The 17791-nt window shown below is 39.9% G+C and overlaps 1 protein-coding gene across 1 annotated transcript in view; it reads left to right on the top strand.

The window, feature by feature from the left end:
* ADGRV1 (adhesion G protein-coupled receptor V1) overlaps positions 1–17791 on the top strand; it is a 576350-nt gene that overhangs the window by 256187 nt on the left and 302372 nt on the right. The window contains exons 77-81 of the mRNA XM_019518182.1: positions 3925–4167; positions 12758–13165; positions 15287–15471; positions 16966–17215; positions 17405–17544. Coding sequence (XP_019373727.1) covers positions 3925–4167; positions 12758–13165; positions 15287–15471; positions 16966–17215; positions 17405–17544 — 1226 coding nt within the window. The remainder of the gene's footprint in view (positions 1–3924; positions 4168–12757; positions 13166–15286; positions 15472–16965; positions 17216–17404; positions 17545–17791) is intronic.

Genomic DNA, 17791 nt, shown 5'->3' with positions numbered 1-17791 from the left:
ATTGTGCAGGGTGCAGTCAGGAGTACCAGCATGTGGGGGTAATTAAGGGACTTCTGGGGTGGGGGCAGTACAGTGTAAAACCATTGCTGTAGTTAAGTTGGGTTGCCAATCCAAGAATTATTTTTTAAATATTTTTTTTAATGATAATCCACACTTTTTTTTTTTTTTTTACTGCCAACTAGTCTTTTCATTATGCTTTGAACCCAGCTCTTATCCATGGTCTGGTAGAAGGGTTACATCTGTATTATGTAAAAGCATGTCAGTGAAAAAAGTTTGGTTGTCAGTAAAAAGTTTACAGATTGTCAAAATTTCTTTAAAAAAAAATTGTGTTGGGTTGGCAACCCTGATTGCAACTGGGATGCACCAGAACACTTGCATATGGTTTGCAGACTCAGAAAATAATGATGGAGGGACCATGGGAGGTTTAGTCCATGACCCTTTCCTTACAGTAGTATGTGACCTGAGTAATTCCATCTAGTTATATAGAACATATAGGCATGTTTCTACCATGTGTTTTAAAGTAAAGCATGTATGTGTGTTCTTTGTTGAAATAGAGTCCAATACAAATTTTAACCTTGGTAACAAAGGCTACTACATTACATTGGGATCTTTAAACTTGGTTGGTCCAAAACATTAGTTCAAATGTTGAAGCATAGCAGTTATCCTTATATATTAATCAACAAAAAAGTATAGTTTAGAAAACTATTCATAACATCCTCCCTTTAAAACGCTGATAAAAAGAAGTATAATAAGGAAAACCATTCCCTATGGTTTTATGTTTTGCTTCTACATGTTAACTTCATTAGAGATTAATATGAATATAATACTGGTGCAGTGGCAGAGTGATTTAAGATATCTCCACAGATCCAGAGGTATTATCTGGAGCCTCACTCTAGGTTTGTTCTGAAAGTTGTCCCTCCCTCCCTACACCCTTCCAGCTCTAGTCATCTTAGCTGTACTTAAGTACCTCATCATTCAGACCTGGAAAGTCCAAGTGGCCAGATGTGACTCTGACATATTGCTCCCTTGAGTATTGGGAGCTACAGAAACTGGTGCACATTAATTGTGCTAACTCAATGCACGGCTAGGTTCAAGAAAGAATGTTGATTTTTTTTTTTTAGATTGTTACCTTCAAGAACTAACAGGGATTTATGTCCTGCACCCTGTGCTGTTCAATATGTTTATTAATCATTTGGATGTTAAAATAGCTTCTTAAGCAAACTTTCTGACAAAATGAAATTGGGGAGGATTGTAAACACACTGGAAGACAGGAGAGGAATTCAGAAAGATCTTGACAGATTGGAAAGCTGGGCTGGAGCAAACAAAATGAAGTTCAATGCTGACAAATGCAAGGTGGTACATCTCAGAAAAAAGAACTAAAAATACAGATAGAAAATTGGTGACAGCTGGCTGGTTGGCAGCATTACAGAAAAGGATCTCGGAGTCTTGGCGGATCACAGACTTAATATGAGTCTGCAGTGTAATGCAGTCACATGAAAGGCAAATGGGGTTTGAGGCTGCAACAATAGAAGCATTAGGGGAAAGACACACAATGATAGTATCTCTATACTGTGAACTGGTTAGGCCTCATTTAATGTACTTTGTACAGTTTGGGGCTCCACATATTAAAAAAAAAAACATGGAGAGGGTAGAGAGGGTCCAGAGGTGGATGACCAAAATGATAAAGAGCTTGAAAGGCAAGCCATAGTGGGTGAGGTTGAAGGCAATAGGCATGTTCAACACATGGAAAAGCTGCTTAAGAGTGGACTTGATAGATGTTTTAAATATCTGAAGGGTTGTCATAAAAATGAGGGAGAATATCTTTTCTCTCTAGCTGCAGAGAACAGGACATAGACCAATGGCTTGAAGTTGCAGCCAGTAGGCTTATATTGGATATCAGGAAACAGTTCTTTGTGGTTAGATCAATGAGGCAGTAGAATAGACTGTCTATGGGAGTTGTGGAGTTTCCATTACTGGAGGTGTTGAAGAAGAGGTTGGATAAGCTTTAGCCAGAGACCATCTAAGAGTAGCTATCCTTGTGCTATACTATGGGTATTTCCCATGCTTCTGGGCTTTGCTGGTTGCCACATGGGGCTGAGAAGAAATCCCCCCTCCCCTTGTTGCTACAATTGTCAGGGGGAGGGAGGGAGGGGTGGTTGTCTTGCTCAAAAACATTGGGTGTTGACTGCAGCTAAGGCTGGAGATTTTCACTGGGATGTGCCAGTGCTCTTGCTGGATTAAGCCCTTGAGGTTGTTGGCTTGAGGGTCTTGCCTTCAGGGTCAGACTGATTTGCCTTATTTGTGGTCAGGAAGGAATTTTACCCTATGGCCAGATTGGTACAGGCTGTGTGGGTTTTTGATTTCCTCTGTAATGGGGTGGTGGTGGGGGAGGGAGGGATGCCCTCCTCCTTAGATTTCTCAAGTGTATTTTAATAGTGCTGACAGTAGAGGGACACTGGCTACCTTTGTTCCCCTGCTCTACCAGTGGCAGGTTAGGGTGCTTGTGCTTTATGGCTGTGTGGCTGGGTTGCCTTTGTCATTTTAGTAATAGATTAAAAGAAGGATTTAATTGGGATGGTTTAGATTTGGGTGGGCAAAACGGCCAATCTGGCCAGCAGCCGGACTGCGTTTCCCAGCAGCCCCTGCCTGCATGGCTTTCCCGCACAGCTGTGGCTGGGAAACCGGCCCCAGCCATTCGCAGGGGCAGTTGGGCATCCACTGCCGACCGTATCCTGCCCACGGGCTGGACTTTACCTGTCCCTGGTTTAGATAGAGATTGCCCTGCCTCAGGCAAGAGGTTGGACTAGATGACCACTGGTGGTCCCTTCTAGGCTTACTTGTCTCTGATTGTATGAATTTGTGTGCGGCAGGGCCTAGTTATTTACAGTGTCTGGTTCAAACTCAGCTTAACTGACTGAGATGGCTAACTATTAGATCCTGTTTTCATGGTGAAATAAACCCCCAAACTAGATTTAAAAAATAAATCTACTGAGATAAAATAAGCTCTGTAATTTTCAGTGCTTGTATTTTTTCTGATCCTAAAAGGTCTACATTTTCAAGAATTGTTGTTATCTCTAGTTTTGTGCCTGAATAAAATTAGAGCTTTCTAACTACCCAATAGTTAGAAAATTAGGTTATCTTTTAGATAATTTGGTTTCACAGTGGACTGTGGGTACAAAATTATATCCTATGAGATTAGAACCAACATCTTTATGGGTTTTTTTTAAGAAAATAATCATTTATATTTGCTATATTTGTATTCAATAAAATGCTAAAAAAATAAGTTTTTAGAGTTGAATGAACAAAATCTGTCACATACTACTGAAATGCAGCATTTATATTTCTAGACTGCATAGGAAGTACCAGAAGTCTCATGAGAGACTAGTAAGATTTTTTTTCACCTAGTTTGGAAGAGCTGGGAGTTTTTGACCCTTGTTAAGGATCTTAATGCATGCACATTTTCCAGGGGCAGTAGGAAGTAGCTTATACTTTTATACACATTTTTGCTAGTGTAAAAAGGGAATTGGAGGACAAAATCTACACAAGATCTATACTTTGTACATGGAATTAATTTGAAAATTTGGCCCTTAAGGCTCACTTTTATGGCTTGGCATGCACTGATTGTTATACGTTTAAGGTATAAGAAGATGATAAGGTTTCTTTACAATTTATGAAATATTTATCTTCCTTTCACCATTATTCCTTTTAGGATAGCACTTCATCCTCTTTTGATGTGAATGACGAATCACTCTGATAACCGTTAGCACAAGGAATTTACTGTCGAAACAGAATAATAATTTTCTAACCCCCCCCCGCCAAAACAAAAACCAAACAAACAAAATAAAAGGAATATGTTCTTTAGCACATGCTTCTCTTAGTATTGCTGGACATAACACTGATATGGAAATATTTATTTATTTACAGGTACCTGAATTTGAAACTTATTTTTTTGTTGAGCTGTATGAAGTAAGCTCAGGAGCAGCATTGAACAACAGTGCCAGATTTGCTTACATAACTGTCCCAGAAAGTGATTCTCCTCGTGGCCTGATATATTTTGCTGTGGGGTCTCGTCTGGCTGTAGCTCATAAAAAAAACACTTTAGTCAGTTTGCAGGTGGTCAGAGATTCTAGCACAGCACTCACCATCTCGGTTGGCTACAGGACACAGGTAAGACTAGTGCTATATCTTCATTATTCTCTAAAGCAGCATTTCTCAACCTGTGGGTCATGACCCGAAAGTTGGTTGCAACAATATATGAAAGAGTTGTGAACAAACTTTAAAAATGGATCAACAAACTTTAAAAATGGATTCTCCTTTAAAGTAGAAAAACTTTAAAGTGGGAAATCATAGGCTGCTTGAAGCCCCCCATGCCGCGTACCCCCCCCCCCCCAGTAGTTGGGGTCAGGATTGAGGTGCACAGGCAGGGTCAGGGGGCTGTTTTCTATTTAAACTATTTATTGGGTTGGGACTGTCCATCAATGTTGACAAATGGGTCCTGGTACAAAAAAGGTTGAGAACCATGTTCTAAAGCATACGCTAGTGTACTTAGCATTAGATTACTTTTTCGAGGAGCTATTCAAGTTATTCACTTATAATAACAGTCATTATTTCCATTCTAGTCCAGCATCTTTTCCATTACAAAAATGATTTCATTTTGATCGCATCATCAAAGTGATTATGTGCAAGGGGTCTTCAGTGACCTCAAGGAGTAATCCTGAAGCATTAGCTGATTTACTAGATTAGGTTTTTGCTGAAACTCTCCCTTTAAGAAACCCTCAGCCTTCTCCCTTTAAAATTGGGGTTCCATCACATCAGCATTTATACCTAACCAACTGCATTGTCTTATTTCCTACCTTTAATTATGCCCAAAGAATATTTAGGAAAAAAAATACTTTCATCAATATCTTGGGGACTGTCAAAGCCTTGAAATACTGACTTAAAAATACCCTTTTTATTTAGAGTTGGAAAAGAGAAGGGTATAGGATGTTTAGGTTAGCACTTGAGCTTCAGGTATGCAGTGATCATTGAGGAGGAGTTCTGCTACTGAAGCATTATGTTTTGGCAAATGAACATTCATTTCCATATTTCAGAAACAGAGTTCTGGAAGGGGCCTCAGGCTACTGAATCCAATCCCCTGCATTTTCAGGCAACAGTTCATCCAACTCATTATAGCCTCAACCACATTATAAAAGCTAAATCAGCACTCCATAGATAAAAAAACCAAAACAGACCGGGGGATAAAAGCACCACCATTGCCTTGCTTAACACATGTTCGTGGGATCTTAGGAAAAGGATTGTGGCTGACACAATACAAGAATACTCCTTTGCTATTTCCAGTCCTTGCCAGTCTGATCCAAGGAAAAACTCCTTTTCAAACCCACATCTGGTGATCTCCTTGACTCCTGAGCAGAAGAGCCAAGACACTTATTCTAGGTACCTGGCCAGTTTCAAAATAGTAGCAGAAGCAGCAGTATACCTCAGTCCCTTAAGCTGTGGCCAATGTGCAGTAATTTAGAGGAAAGTGAGGAGAAGAAAAAAATCAGAGCTGATAAAGTATTAATGCAGAAAAATTCTTCCTAGCAACTGCAAGTGACCAGCAGAACCCTTGAAATATAGTATTATCAGATACCTTCCACACAAAGAAAATGTTACCTCTCAACTCCTTACAAGTAGATTGCAAATACTTGAGTCTATGTATCTTATGAACTGATTACTTATCTGAGAAGCCCTCATCTTATCATTCTATCTTATCATTTCCTGAATTGCGTCTTAATACAAAGTTGTGTGTTCTATTCTTTAATAGTGCATGTGCATTGTTTAACTAATCATGATGTATCTCCTTATTTCCATGAATTTGTTATCCAGTAGCTGGTCCCCATGTTCTAGCCAGGTTGTATGGTGGCAAGTTTTCAGATTTTTACTAGGAAAAATATAGTAGTCCCACTGTCAGGAATCTGGTAAATGTAGAAGGAATGACTATAGGCATTTTCAACACGTAGAGAGTATCACAAAATTTAGGTCAATAAGGCTGAGTACAAATGGTCAAAAAGCCCAAAGTTAAATCAATTCAGACTTTGAAGGTTAGTTTAAACTGCAGAGTTTAAACTGAGAAACAGCTGGACAGACGCTCACTTTTGATCCAGAAAATGCAGCTGCATACATGCATTGGCTCAGGTCAGAAGCTGGGGGGCGCTAGAGTATGGCACTAGAGTATGACATGTAGCTAGCACAAGCTATTTGTTCACTTCCTCTTTATGGTGCCCCCAAGGTCTCTGGGATTTGCAGTCCAGAATTATAGCAGCAGGTCTCTGCAAGGTTGCGCATTGCTTCCTCTTCTTGCTTCCAGGTGCCTCTGGGATTTGTAGTCCACAGTCACAGCCAGCACTAAGTTTTTAGCAGGGCAGGGAAGCTCTACACTTGTAGAAAGGGAAGTTTAACCTCCCTCCATGGCCCCAGACCCCAGCAAAGGTTTGCTTGGGGGGCAGCCCCTGGCTCCCCACCCCGTCACCCCCCATGACCCTTCTCTGCTGGAGCAGACAGCATAGCCTAGTCCAGGGCTGGAAAGCATGCTGGCATGCTGGGGGACTGTGATTTAATATCTGCCAGGAAGGGGTCTTGGACAAAAGTTTCATAAACTGGTTTGACTCAAATCAGTTAAGTCTGAGTCAGTGAGGATCTAGTCAGGGAACTTCTGGAGGGACTGAATGTATTGAAATCAGCTGGTCCGGACAGTCTCCACCCTAGAGTGCTGAGGGAATTAGCTGAGGTCATTGCAGGACCCCTGGCATGGCTTTATGAGCACTCATGGTGCTCTGGTGTGGTGCCAGAGGACTGGAAGAGGGCCAACGTGGTTCCCATCTTCAAAAAGGTAAGAAGGAGGACTTGGGAAACTATAGGCCAGTTAGTCTTACCTCGATCCTGGGTAAGCTTTTTGAGATAATTATTCTGGCACATGTCCACGAGGGGCCAGCAGGGGATATTATGCTTAGGGGCAACCAACATGGGTTCATTAGAGGCAGGTCCTGTCAGACCAACCTGGTGACCTTCTATGACCAGGTCACCAAATCCTTAGATGCAGGGGTAGCAGTGGACATAGTCTTTCTGGACTTTCGGAAGGCCTTCGACATTGTCTCTCACCCTGTTCTCATTAAGAAACTGGGGGACTGTGGTGTTGACATGTACACAGTCAAGTGGGTCGCCAACTGGCTGGAGGGTTGCACCCAGAGAGTGGTGGTAGATGGGTAATTTTTGACCTGGAAGCATGTGGACAGTGGGTTTCTGCAGGGCTCGGCCCTCGGGCCTGCACTGTTCAACATCTTCATCAGTGACTTGGATGAGGGGTTAAAAAGCACCCTGTTCAAATTTGCTGATGACACTAAGATGTGGGGGGATGTGGGCACGCTAGAAGGAAGCAATAGGCTACAATGAGACCTAGACAGGTTACAAGGGTGGGCAGATGAGAATAGGATGGGTTTCAACACCAACAAGTGCAAAGTGATGCACCTGGGGAGGAAGAACCAGCACCATACCTACAGGCCGGGGAACTCCCTTTTTGCCAGTGCAGAGGTGGAAAAGGATCTTGGAGTCATCATTGACTCCAAGATGAACATGGGCTGGCAGTGTGGGGATGCAGTCAGGAAGGCCAACTGCACCTTGTCATGCATCCACAGAGGCATCTCGAGCAGGTCCAAGAAGGTGATCCTCCCCCTCTGTGCGGCACTGGTCAGGGCGCAGCTGGAGTACTGCGTCCAGTTCTGGGTGCCGCACTTCAAGAGGGATGCGGACAACACGGAGAGGGTCCAGAGGAGGGCCATTCACATGATCAGGGGGCAGCAGGGCAGACCCTACGAGGAGAGGCTATGGGACCTGAACCTGTTCAGCCTCCAGAAGAGAAGGCTGAGGGGGGATCTAGTGGCCTGTTACAAACTAGTCAGGGGGGATCAGCAGGCATTGGGGAAGTCCCTATTCCCCCAAGCACTGCCAGGAGTGACCAGGAGTAACGGTCACAAGCTGGCAGAGGGTAGATTTCAGACTAGACATCAGGAGGCGCTACTTCACTTTCAGGGTGGCTAGGGTCTGGAACCAACTTCCAAGTGAAGTGGTGCTGGCTCCTACCTTGGGGGTCTTTAAGACAAGGCTAGACAATCACCTTGCTGGGGTCGTTTGACGCCGGTACTCTTTCCTGCCATGGCAGGGGGTCTGACTCGATGATCTGCTCAGGTCCCTGCTGACCCTATCAGCTATGAAACTATGATACTACATTCAACCAAGTTTATCTTAAACTAATTTCAGCCATTTTGAAACTGGTTTATGTGCACTGAACTTGTTTTCTATTACAGGTTTAAACCAGTTTCTGATTACTTAAACCTGTTTATGTGCAGGGACAATGAAGAGTTTGGCCTTCTTCCCACAATTTCTTTGAATTTCCTTTGCTCACTGTTATTAATTTTTGTCCCCACTTATTTCTCTCATCCCTATTGGTTTTGGGAACCCAACTGGAAAGGATAAAAATCAAGTTTGCTCATAATGAGCAAAGATGGTGATTTTGTTGAAAGACAAGTCTGTACTGATGAGCAATTACAAGGATTTTCAATAATCTGCTGAGAAAAATTAAAAATGTTACTGCTGCCCACTAAGTATATTCCTTTAGTCAGTGCAAATAGCATTCCAAATGGATCTACCATTTGACATTAAAAAGGATTTCTTTTCTACTGCAGAGACAGAGAAGATTTGCCTGAAGGAAGCTTTAAGTTGTTATTGATATATAATGCTGAAGTTGTTTTTATTGTAAATTTGAATAGTAGCTCAGCATTTAGTTTCTGTGTATGCATGGCTCTGGATGTGTATGTATGTAGGGCAAAAAAGGAAAGCAGTGAAGAATGAAACAGTATTTCCACACACAAGGAAGGATAAGACTGTAATACCTTAATAGGAAATGAAGATGTTTAGTGCACCTACAGAAATCCAACATGGTTTGTCTTCGATTTCTGTTGTGTCATGTTTGTCCTTCTAAAGGTATAGAAAGACTGGTTTTATGGTTACATCACTGGACTTGAACTGACAATCATGGCTTAGTTCCTGGTTCAAGCATGGGCTTCCTGTGTAACACTGAACAACCTCCTTGTGTCAGTTTGTGATCTGTAAAATGTGATATTAAGTATTACCTCCTTTCAGGTACAGTACAAAGCTCCTTGGTGTAAAGCTGTCGGTGAGGAACTCAGACACGGCTGGGCTGAACACATTAGAAAATAATTTATTTTTATTATTGTGACATCTGACAGGGCAGGAGTAGGGCTCCAGTCTAATACTGTCTCTATTTTATGCTACAAAAATAAATCGAAGTTAAAAAAGAAAAATTCATATTTAGAGCTGGTTGAAACTTGGGATTTATGTTTAATGGGAATATTTTAAATACATTTTATGCTGAAGTGCCATGGAAAACAAATATTTGGCAGTCTTCTTCAAAACAGGAGTTCTGACAAATGTGCTTAACATTTTTGTTGAAATTACTTGAATTTCACTTCTATATGAATTTAATTTAAAAACTTGTTTTAATTCTGTATTTTAACATTACTGAATGAATAGTAGTGTATAACATTACATGTCCTAAAATAGCATTTATTGCTACATGCCATTGAATTTCGTAAAAATAAGTATAATATTCATATAAGTCTGTGTGTGTGTGTAATTATGTAAACATCAATAGATCTGTTAACATTTAATAATAAGAGATATATGATTGATGTAGCCATATGGAAACTCATAGGCCTAGCCAGTAGCCTTTATTTAAGATATCTGATCATTAAACACTTTTTTCCCCCAAAAAAAGAAATCAAAAGAAAGGTTGCTCTGGACTTTTGAGCTGGATGCAGTAGTTTTGTGGAGTATTGTTTATTGGACTAAAATACACGTGAAGGAGAGCAGCTTGGGAGAGAAACAGAGTAATGAAACAGAGACTGATACAACCACTGCTGCATGGCCTGTTGAGAAGTTCATACTAGGTTTTTGGGTAAGGGTTGTGCCTGAAGAAACCATAGGGATTTAGGGATGGAAATTCCTCCAGTGGTTTGATTCTTCCTGTGTTCAAGGAGGCAGAATTTTATACTTCTAAATAAATAAAATTGCATAAAAAATACTCATGTTTGTTAGCAATTTCTCCTCCTAACTGTAATAACCTACAAGGCTCTGGTCAAGAGGAGATATCATAAAATACATTTCAAAACACATTCTTTCTTTTTCTTTTTTTCTTTTTTGGAAAGAAAATCTTACATTTTTTTCTGAAACAAAATTGTCAGTTATCTTGTTCTTTTTTCTGTGGCAAATGATAAAATCAGTCCAATTTCAGGGGGAAAAAAAAAGTTGTAGCTTTCCAAGCACAATTCAAGGTGCTCTTTCAACCTTTAAGATCCTAAAGTTTGGAAACTATGCATCTGAGGGACCACCTCCCCCTTAAATCCCACTGTGATCTCTGAAGTCAGCTGAGAGCAACCTTCTGAAAGTACCATCAATACGCCAAGTCTACGTAGAGAAAATGCTACGGGTTATTCTCAGTGATCAGTCCTAGGCTCTGGAACTCCCTTGCACTTGAGGGCTGAGTTTGGACATTTTTCAGGAGCACTGTAAGTCCTTTGTTTGGGTAAATGGTTAACAAACGATGCTAGACTGAGATACTGTTTAGGGGGCCTCTTTCACATTGATATTTTAGTTCCTTTGTAAGTTGTTTTGTTTTCTTGTGCTCAGTACAGTGTGTCAAAAAGCCCAAGGCCGAATCAATTCAATCTTTTCAATTTAGTCTGAGAAGATTGAATTGCATAGATTGAACCACAAAGCAGGTGAATAGACATTCACTTTTGTTACCAGAAATGCTGCCACATGCCTGCAGTGGCCCACGCCAGAAGCCAGAGAACACTAGAGTGTGTGTCCCTGTTTGGGCCAAGGCTAACCTATCCACCCTGCAGTGGTGGGGGGTGGTATGTGGGGGAGGTGGAAAGCATCCTAGGATGCTGGGGAACTGTAAGTTTAACTTAAATCTGGAGGGGATCTGGGGCAGAAGTTCAATAAATTGATTTAACCTAAATTAGTTCAGTCTGGTACTACATCCATTCAGGCATATGTTAAACCAGTTTCGGCCATTTTGAAAGCAGTTTATGTGCACTGAACTTCTGTTTTGTTACAGATTTGAACTGGTTTTTGATCACATATACACATTTATGTAATTGCTGTCCCTAGCCTTGCTTTCCTCCCATTTTATAAGTTTTATAGAACTATTTTTTAAAACAATTTTATGAGTTATTCCATTCTCTTATTATAAAGCCATCCTAGCCTTCGCTGGGAAGCGTGGTATATAGAATGAATGAATGAATGAACTAACTTAAGTAGCATTTTCATGCCTCATTGTTTTAATGAAGATTGAGTAACCAGCTCTATGCCTACTACTGCCTTCCTAACCATAAACAATGCTATCCCTGTGGAAATTCTGTAATGAAAAGAGACATGAAAAGACTGAGGACCTTGGGCAATATGGGGTGCTTCCTCTTCCCTCTCCCCAACCTCCAACATGCACTTTTTGTGCACCATGAAGATCTTTTTAACAAGGAGCAAGGAACCATGTGTAAGATGGCTAGATCAAAGCAATACATATGCTGGGTGAGGTGGTGAGTGAGTCCAGGTTTTGCCTTGTCAACCCCATTTGCTTAAGCATGTTAATAGCTGTAGCAGCTATTTCTGGCTTTCAGGTCAGGTGTACACAGCTTCTTGATGAATCTGATACTGGTAACAAAATATAAGCCTTGCTCATTCACTCTCACACCACCCATGTCTGAATGTGACAATTTGGTTGAGCAGGTGGTTTAAGAAGGGTGCTGATCATATTTTTCCATGTTGCCCTCAGGCTTGTCAAAGACAGAGTGCTGGAGAGTAGTACTAGGACCCATCATGTACGCTGCCCAGTTGACGGGCTTGTATTTTCAAGAAGGAGGAATATACATGTGGGGCTTATTGCTTAGTGTCAGTCCCAGGCCCAGCAAGGAACCCATGTAATCATGATCTCAAAATATCTGTATGTAAAATTTTCTTGCAGACTAGCTATTTCTTCACTTACGTTCATATTCTTTATGTTTGAATTCTAGTGGCTCCTCATACATTTTTCTAGAATTCATCTTCTTTTGCATACCTGCAGGTTAATTTTTTTTTGTTTTTTACTTATTTACAATGACTGTCTCTGTCTTCAGTTGATGGCTCTCCTTGTTAAGCCACTAAATATGGTCAAGAGCTCTTGAAGTTGCATGGAATTTCTGGTGTGTGGAGGATGTAGAATTAGTTTTGCTCTCTTTGACCCTAGCCTTATATTGCTTAAGGTCCTGTAATACCTAAATCCATGAATCCCTCTGAGAGAGATCAGGGAGGGTTGGATCCAATATGCATAGCCTTCAACTTTTCACTTTTCTGTTTAATAGTTAAGTTTTACAGGAGAGAGAAAGAGAGAGAGAGAGAGAGAGAGAGAGAATTTAGCATCTTGTGTAAGCAAGTTCCCAGTTTATTATAGTCCATGTTGCATTCTCTTGCCCCATGGCCCTTCAATAAAGTGCATATGTAAGGCGTATACTCCAGGTTATCACTGATTTTAAAAGTTTACTTTTATGTTTAGAAAAAAAAATACTTTGTTCATTTAAAGTTCCTTTGTTTAGAGCTGTCCCTTAGTTTTGAGCTGTCTGCATTATCATAAAGTTACCCTGGAATTCTTTGTTTGGTTTTTAAGGAGCTGAAAAGACCTGAAACTTCATATCACACCTTCATATCTCCAGCCATTGCAGGACAGGATTTTATTAGATCTGAAGGCATATTGACATTTGAACCTGGACAGAGAAGTTCTGTGCTGGATATAACACTGACTCCAGAAACAGGATCCTTAAATCCATTTCCTAAATGTTTCCAGGCCATACTTTCTAATCCTACAGGAGGTGCCAGAGTAGATGATACATATGGTATCGCCAACATCACAATTGTTGCAGATGCAGAGTCCCTGTCAGTATGGGGGCTGTTGGACCAGCTGTACCAACCACTTGATGAGACCATTTTGGATAGGGTCCTCCAGAATGTAAACATCAAAGTAGCCACAGAAACTACAGAAGAGCAACTCACTGCTGTGATGCACATAATAGATAAGGTAAATATTTATATATCCCCTCTGAATTGACTGCTGACTTCTATAAGGGTGTAATAACTCTTGGAGTTGTGAACAGATCAAAATGGTAATCAGCAGCTTTGACCAGATGAGGCAGAGTGCTACAATTCTATTTATTTTTTCCATTCTAATTTCTATTTAATTTTTCCATTCACGTTGCTAATGGAAACGTGAGAGGATATCAGAGGCCAGTAAGACATATGCTTGCCATTAAGCTAATGGTGGCTACTTACCAAGAATTCAAAACCTATTTAAAAAGGTTAACAGTGTCATAAGAATTATCTTGTACTGAAAAAACCCACATTCTCTTTTGTGCTAAATTTCCATCTAGTGCAGTAGTGTAAGAGAGCTTATTATACCTATTTGATTCATGCTGGTTCTAGACTGAGCACTAGTTGATTTGGCCTTTGCGGGCAGCTCTAACCTTCCCTAAGGAAGTGTACATAGTTATAATATACAGTCAAGTCTCCAATGTTCCCTTGACTTCTAAACTGTCTCTGGGAGAGGAATCAACATAAGAACTGCATAGCTGTAGGTTAGAGTTTCTTGCAGGTGCTGGATTTTCTTAGCTGATCTGGTCTAGCTGCTTGCCTAGCTCCTTTATACTTTTCCAGTGGCACATGGGATCATTAAGCACCTGAATATTTCATCTCAAGTTCCCAAGTACTGCAAGGATTGATTAAAGGCAACAGTTCATTTCATGTAATGGTGATATTTTGAGACTAGAATGGGAAAGATAAATACTGAAGCCAGGTATGAGAGATGATATTTTGAAAGAGTTGAAAATGCCCCAGACATTCATTTAAAGGTGCAATGGGATCTGATCCCTGTTCCCCACAGTCTGGCCTTCCGCCATGCTACATGTACATAGCAGGACACATTACTTTAGGTTCAGGGGTCAGATCCCAGTTGTGTCCTACTTGCAAGCTGAAAGCTGGGTGCCTGACAATCAAATGATTATCTCTAGACTTGAACCCACATTAGGGCTCCAGCTGACCTCTGCGCAGTCCCAGGAGTCGGCTGACAATCATCATCAGCCGGTAGGGACCAAATTGAGGCAAGTTTGCGTTCCAATATAGTCCTGGAGCCACCTGATTGTCAGCTGCTAGGAACCACACCAGAGCTGGTTCAAACAAACCGTGGTGCACAACCAGCTGATTGTCAGCTGTGAGGACTTCATTTGGGACGGTTGGAGACCCCATTGTGGTACCAACCTTGCCACACATTCAATTTAAGGCATGATTGAAACCAATGACAATAATATTACTAATTTTTTGTGCAGTATTTTTGTGGCTAATTTCCCCTTTTGTAGAGACGTTAATTGCCTGAAAATGTCATTGAGTTAACTATTTAAGACACAATTAAACTAATCGCATCGGAAGTGTAACATCTGCCAGGGACCCTTGTTCTTTAATAGTCAAATCACTGTTATAATGCACATTTTTATGACATCACTCTGACAGTAGCTGTCTCATAACTTGATGTTAGTGATAGGAGAATGAAAAAATGAAAACTTTAGAATAAAAATGAGAGAGAATTGAAAATTATACTAAATGTCATTGCAGTAAATACCCTGATAAGCAGCATGTGTTTCATATGTTATGCTGGCAAATACAAAATATGCTTGCAGCAAAATTCAGTAAATAAAAAAAAATGAAAAATGCATTTCATAAACAAATGTGACTGAAAATAAAACCATACATGAGACATTTGCATAACTGCAAATGGGCTAAAATCACCTTTTAATTTGAAGTGTGTTTCTAAAAAGGGCAAACAAGAAGTAAATGCAATTTCCCTTAGTTTATATGTCAGTTACTACTTAGCTTGAGAAATAATTTTCAGTTTACGCCCTGAGACTTACAAAGAGCTTTATGCAGGCCCATAACTGAGATTTTTGTAGGACTGGGGCAAAAATTAAATATTAAAAAGTTTTATTAATAATAAACCTTGTCTTTCCAAGTTTTGATGACATTTCTCAGTATAAATATAATTAGGAATTAAGGTAAGCATAATGTCAGTGTTGTCAGAAATAATTCTCAATTGAAAAAATTAAAGCAATAATTGTTTCTGCTACCTTTTTCATTTTTTTTCCTCCCAACTTAGGTAGCAGCTGAAGGTGAAAAACAGATCCTCGTTGATAAAAACCGAAGTCTGTTCTATGAAATACTCTGTGCTCTTGCTAGCCCAAAGCGTAAGGACACAAGAGGATACAGTCTGCTAGCTGAAATTACTGAGAAGTTTGCCTTTTCCCTCTTGACCAAAATAAAATGTGGATCATCTGGAGAAAAGTAAATTGTTTTTAATTCACAGTATGAGGAAGGAGTGCTGGACAATGTACTGTTGATCTTAAGAAAACTGAATTAAAATATATTAGGAGTGTACATTCAGACTTGCTTAGTGATGATGACTTACCAATTATATTACACAGTTCCTATAGAGATGTACTCCATTCTACAATATTCTCATAGGCTAGGTACAGATACTTAAAAAAACCAAGAAAGAATCAATATAAGTCTCACAATTTTCTGTAAGTGGTGTAGTTTAGATAGGAACAGAATACATATTTACCCTTTGGTGATGGGGGGGCAACCAGACTTGGTTCTGCCATTTTTACACCAGTCTGTGTGCCAAACTTCTGTTCTGTTATGGTTATAGACCAGTTTCATTTATGTACTATTACTGCAGAATGCTGTCGGTACGATATTGTAAGGGTTGGGATATGACTAGAAGTCAGAAAATGTAGGGCCTTAATTGGCTTCCACAAGTTCAGTAACAGAACTGGTCCCTAACTGCACTTGTGAAAACAAAAATTGCATACCCATTCAATTAGTCATATGCTAGTGTATCTGTAGAAGTGAGTAGGACTAAGCCTGCACTGGGAACCTTAGTTATTAATTAAGTTAGTTTATACAATTTCCTAAACTAGTGCAATTTCCTAGACTTTAGAATGCTTGACTGCATTTAATAACATTATTTTAACACAATTTTAAGGTGTTATATCCCAGGTGTGTATATATTCAGGGTTTTTTTGCAAATGCACGGTCCCTAGTTCTTGAACAAGTCCAATGATTAGCTGCAGAAGTAGGCATTTAGAGCATTCATCTGAATACAGTGAATTATACATGTGTAGGTAGTTCCATTTTACAGATTGTCTATCTGTATACAACAGATGAGGCAGATTTTTTCCCCAGAGATGCATTGTTCTAGAGAGCATCAGGTGTATCTAATAAGAACTGTGAAATGCCCAGAAAAAAACCCGAACTAAAAAGCCAAAAAAAAGTTTTGGCAGCATTCACTAAAATAAGTATGAACTGAGCCCACAGGCTTGTTCCTACCTGTATGCAATATGTCCTAGGCCAAAAATGAAAAACACCAGTTCCCGTTTTATCTTTCTCCTATCCTGAGATTCAGTTTTTAACCAAGATGCTGGGATAGTAGCCACAAGGCACCAATGGAGTTCTGACAAATGTTAATTGTAATCAGTCTTGAGCAAAACACTGAGGTAAAATAATGACTTCCAGATATTTATAAAGCAGCCCCTTCTGATTTAGTTTACATGGGGACAGCAAAGCCACCTCTCTTACCTGTTTTGGCTTAACCAACTACCAAATACCAAAGTTCTTCTACAAATCATGCAGACATTAGATCTCTTTTTAAAAAAGCTATTATAAAAGGTTAAAAGTATTAAGTAACATAAATACAGCAGTTGCTACTGCACACCCTGTAGTGAAAGGATATATTTCTGTTCCACTTACAGAACTATTGCTTTTTTGTTTCAATAGAGGTAAAACCATACTTGACAGCTGCCCATATATTGCAATTATGGCCCTCCACTGGTACCCTCAGCAAATCAACGGACACAAGTTCGATGGAAAAGAGGGGGATTCTATCCAGGTTCCTGAACGCTTGTTGGAGGTCTCTGTTGCCTCTTCTGTTCCTGGGGATGAGAAGTGTAAATTTGTGCAGTTCACAGAATACAGCAGCCAGCAGTGGTTTGCAACGGGTAATAAAGAACCTGCCCTGAAAAACAAGGTATGGAAATACTGCAGCTTCTTGTTAGGATCTGAGCTTGTTTTCAATATTGATTTTTTTTTAAAAAAAACTTTTAATATTTGGAGCATGTCATAGTACGTTCCAGGAAGTAGATGTACACAATTACATTTATTCACTAACCACCGGATTCTAATTTCAAATGTATCTACATTGTGCTTGCTATTTCAGATATTTTCACTAAGTTTGAAAGGCCAGAGCTCACTCCCACTGAAACATAGCAATGAGGTTATCTATCGAATTTATGCTTTGGACAGTCGTATTGTCCCACATAAATCTCTCTGTCTCCTTTGGAATCAGGCTGCAGGAAGGTATGTTTTATAAACACTATAGCTTCTAGGTATGCAGAATAAATGTGAGTGTGTCAACTATATTTTTGGCACTTTCCAATATAAAATAATTTTGCTTTTTTGGAATCAGAGCTGCTTTTTGTTAGTCTGTGATACAGGTTTGAACAAGTTTAAATCATCAGTCATTTTCTGTAGATTGCTCAGCATAACTAGTTGTTAAAATGTTGGGAAAAACTATGACCATTTCATTAGTTTATATATATATATA

The sequence above is a fragment of the Gavialis gangeticus genome, unplaced genomic scaffold, assembly GCF_001723915.1.
Source record: "Gavialis gangeticus isolate Ggan-Ray unplaced genomic scaffold, GavGan_comp1, whole genome shotgun sequence".
Lineage (NCBI taxonomy): Eukaryota > Metazoa > Chordata > Crocodylia > Gavialidae > Gavialis > Gavialis gangeticus.
This window is presented reverse-complemented; position numbering and strand designations above follow the sequence as displayed.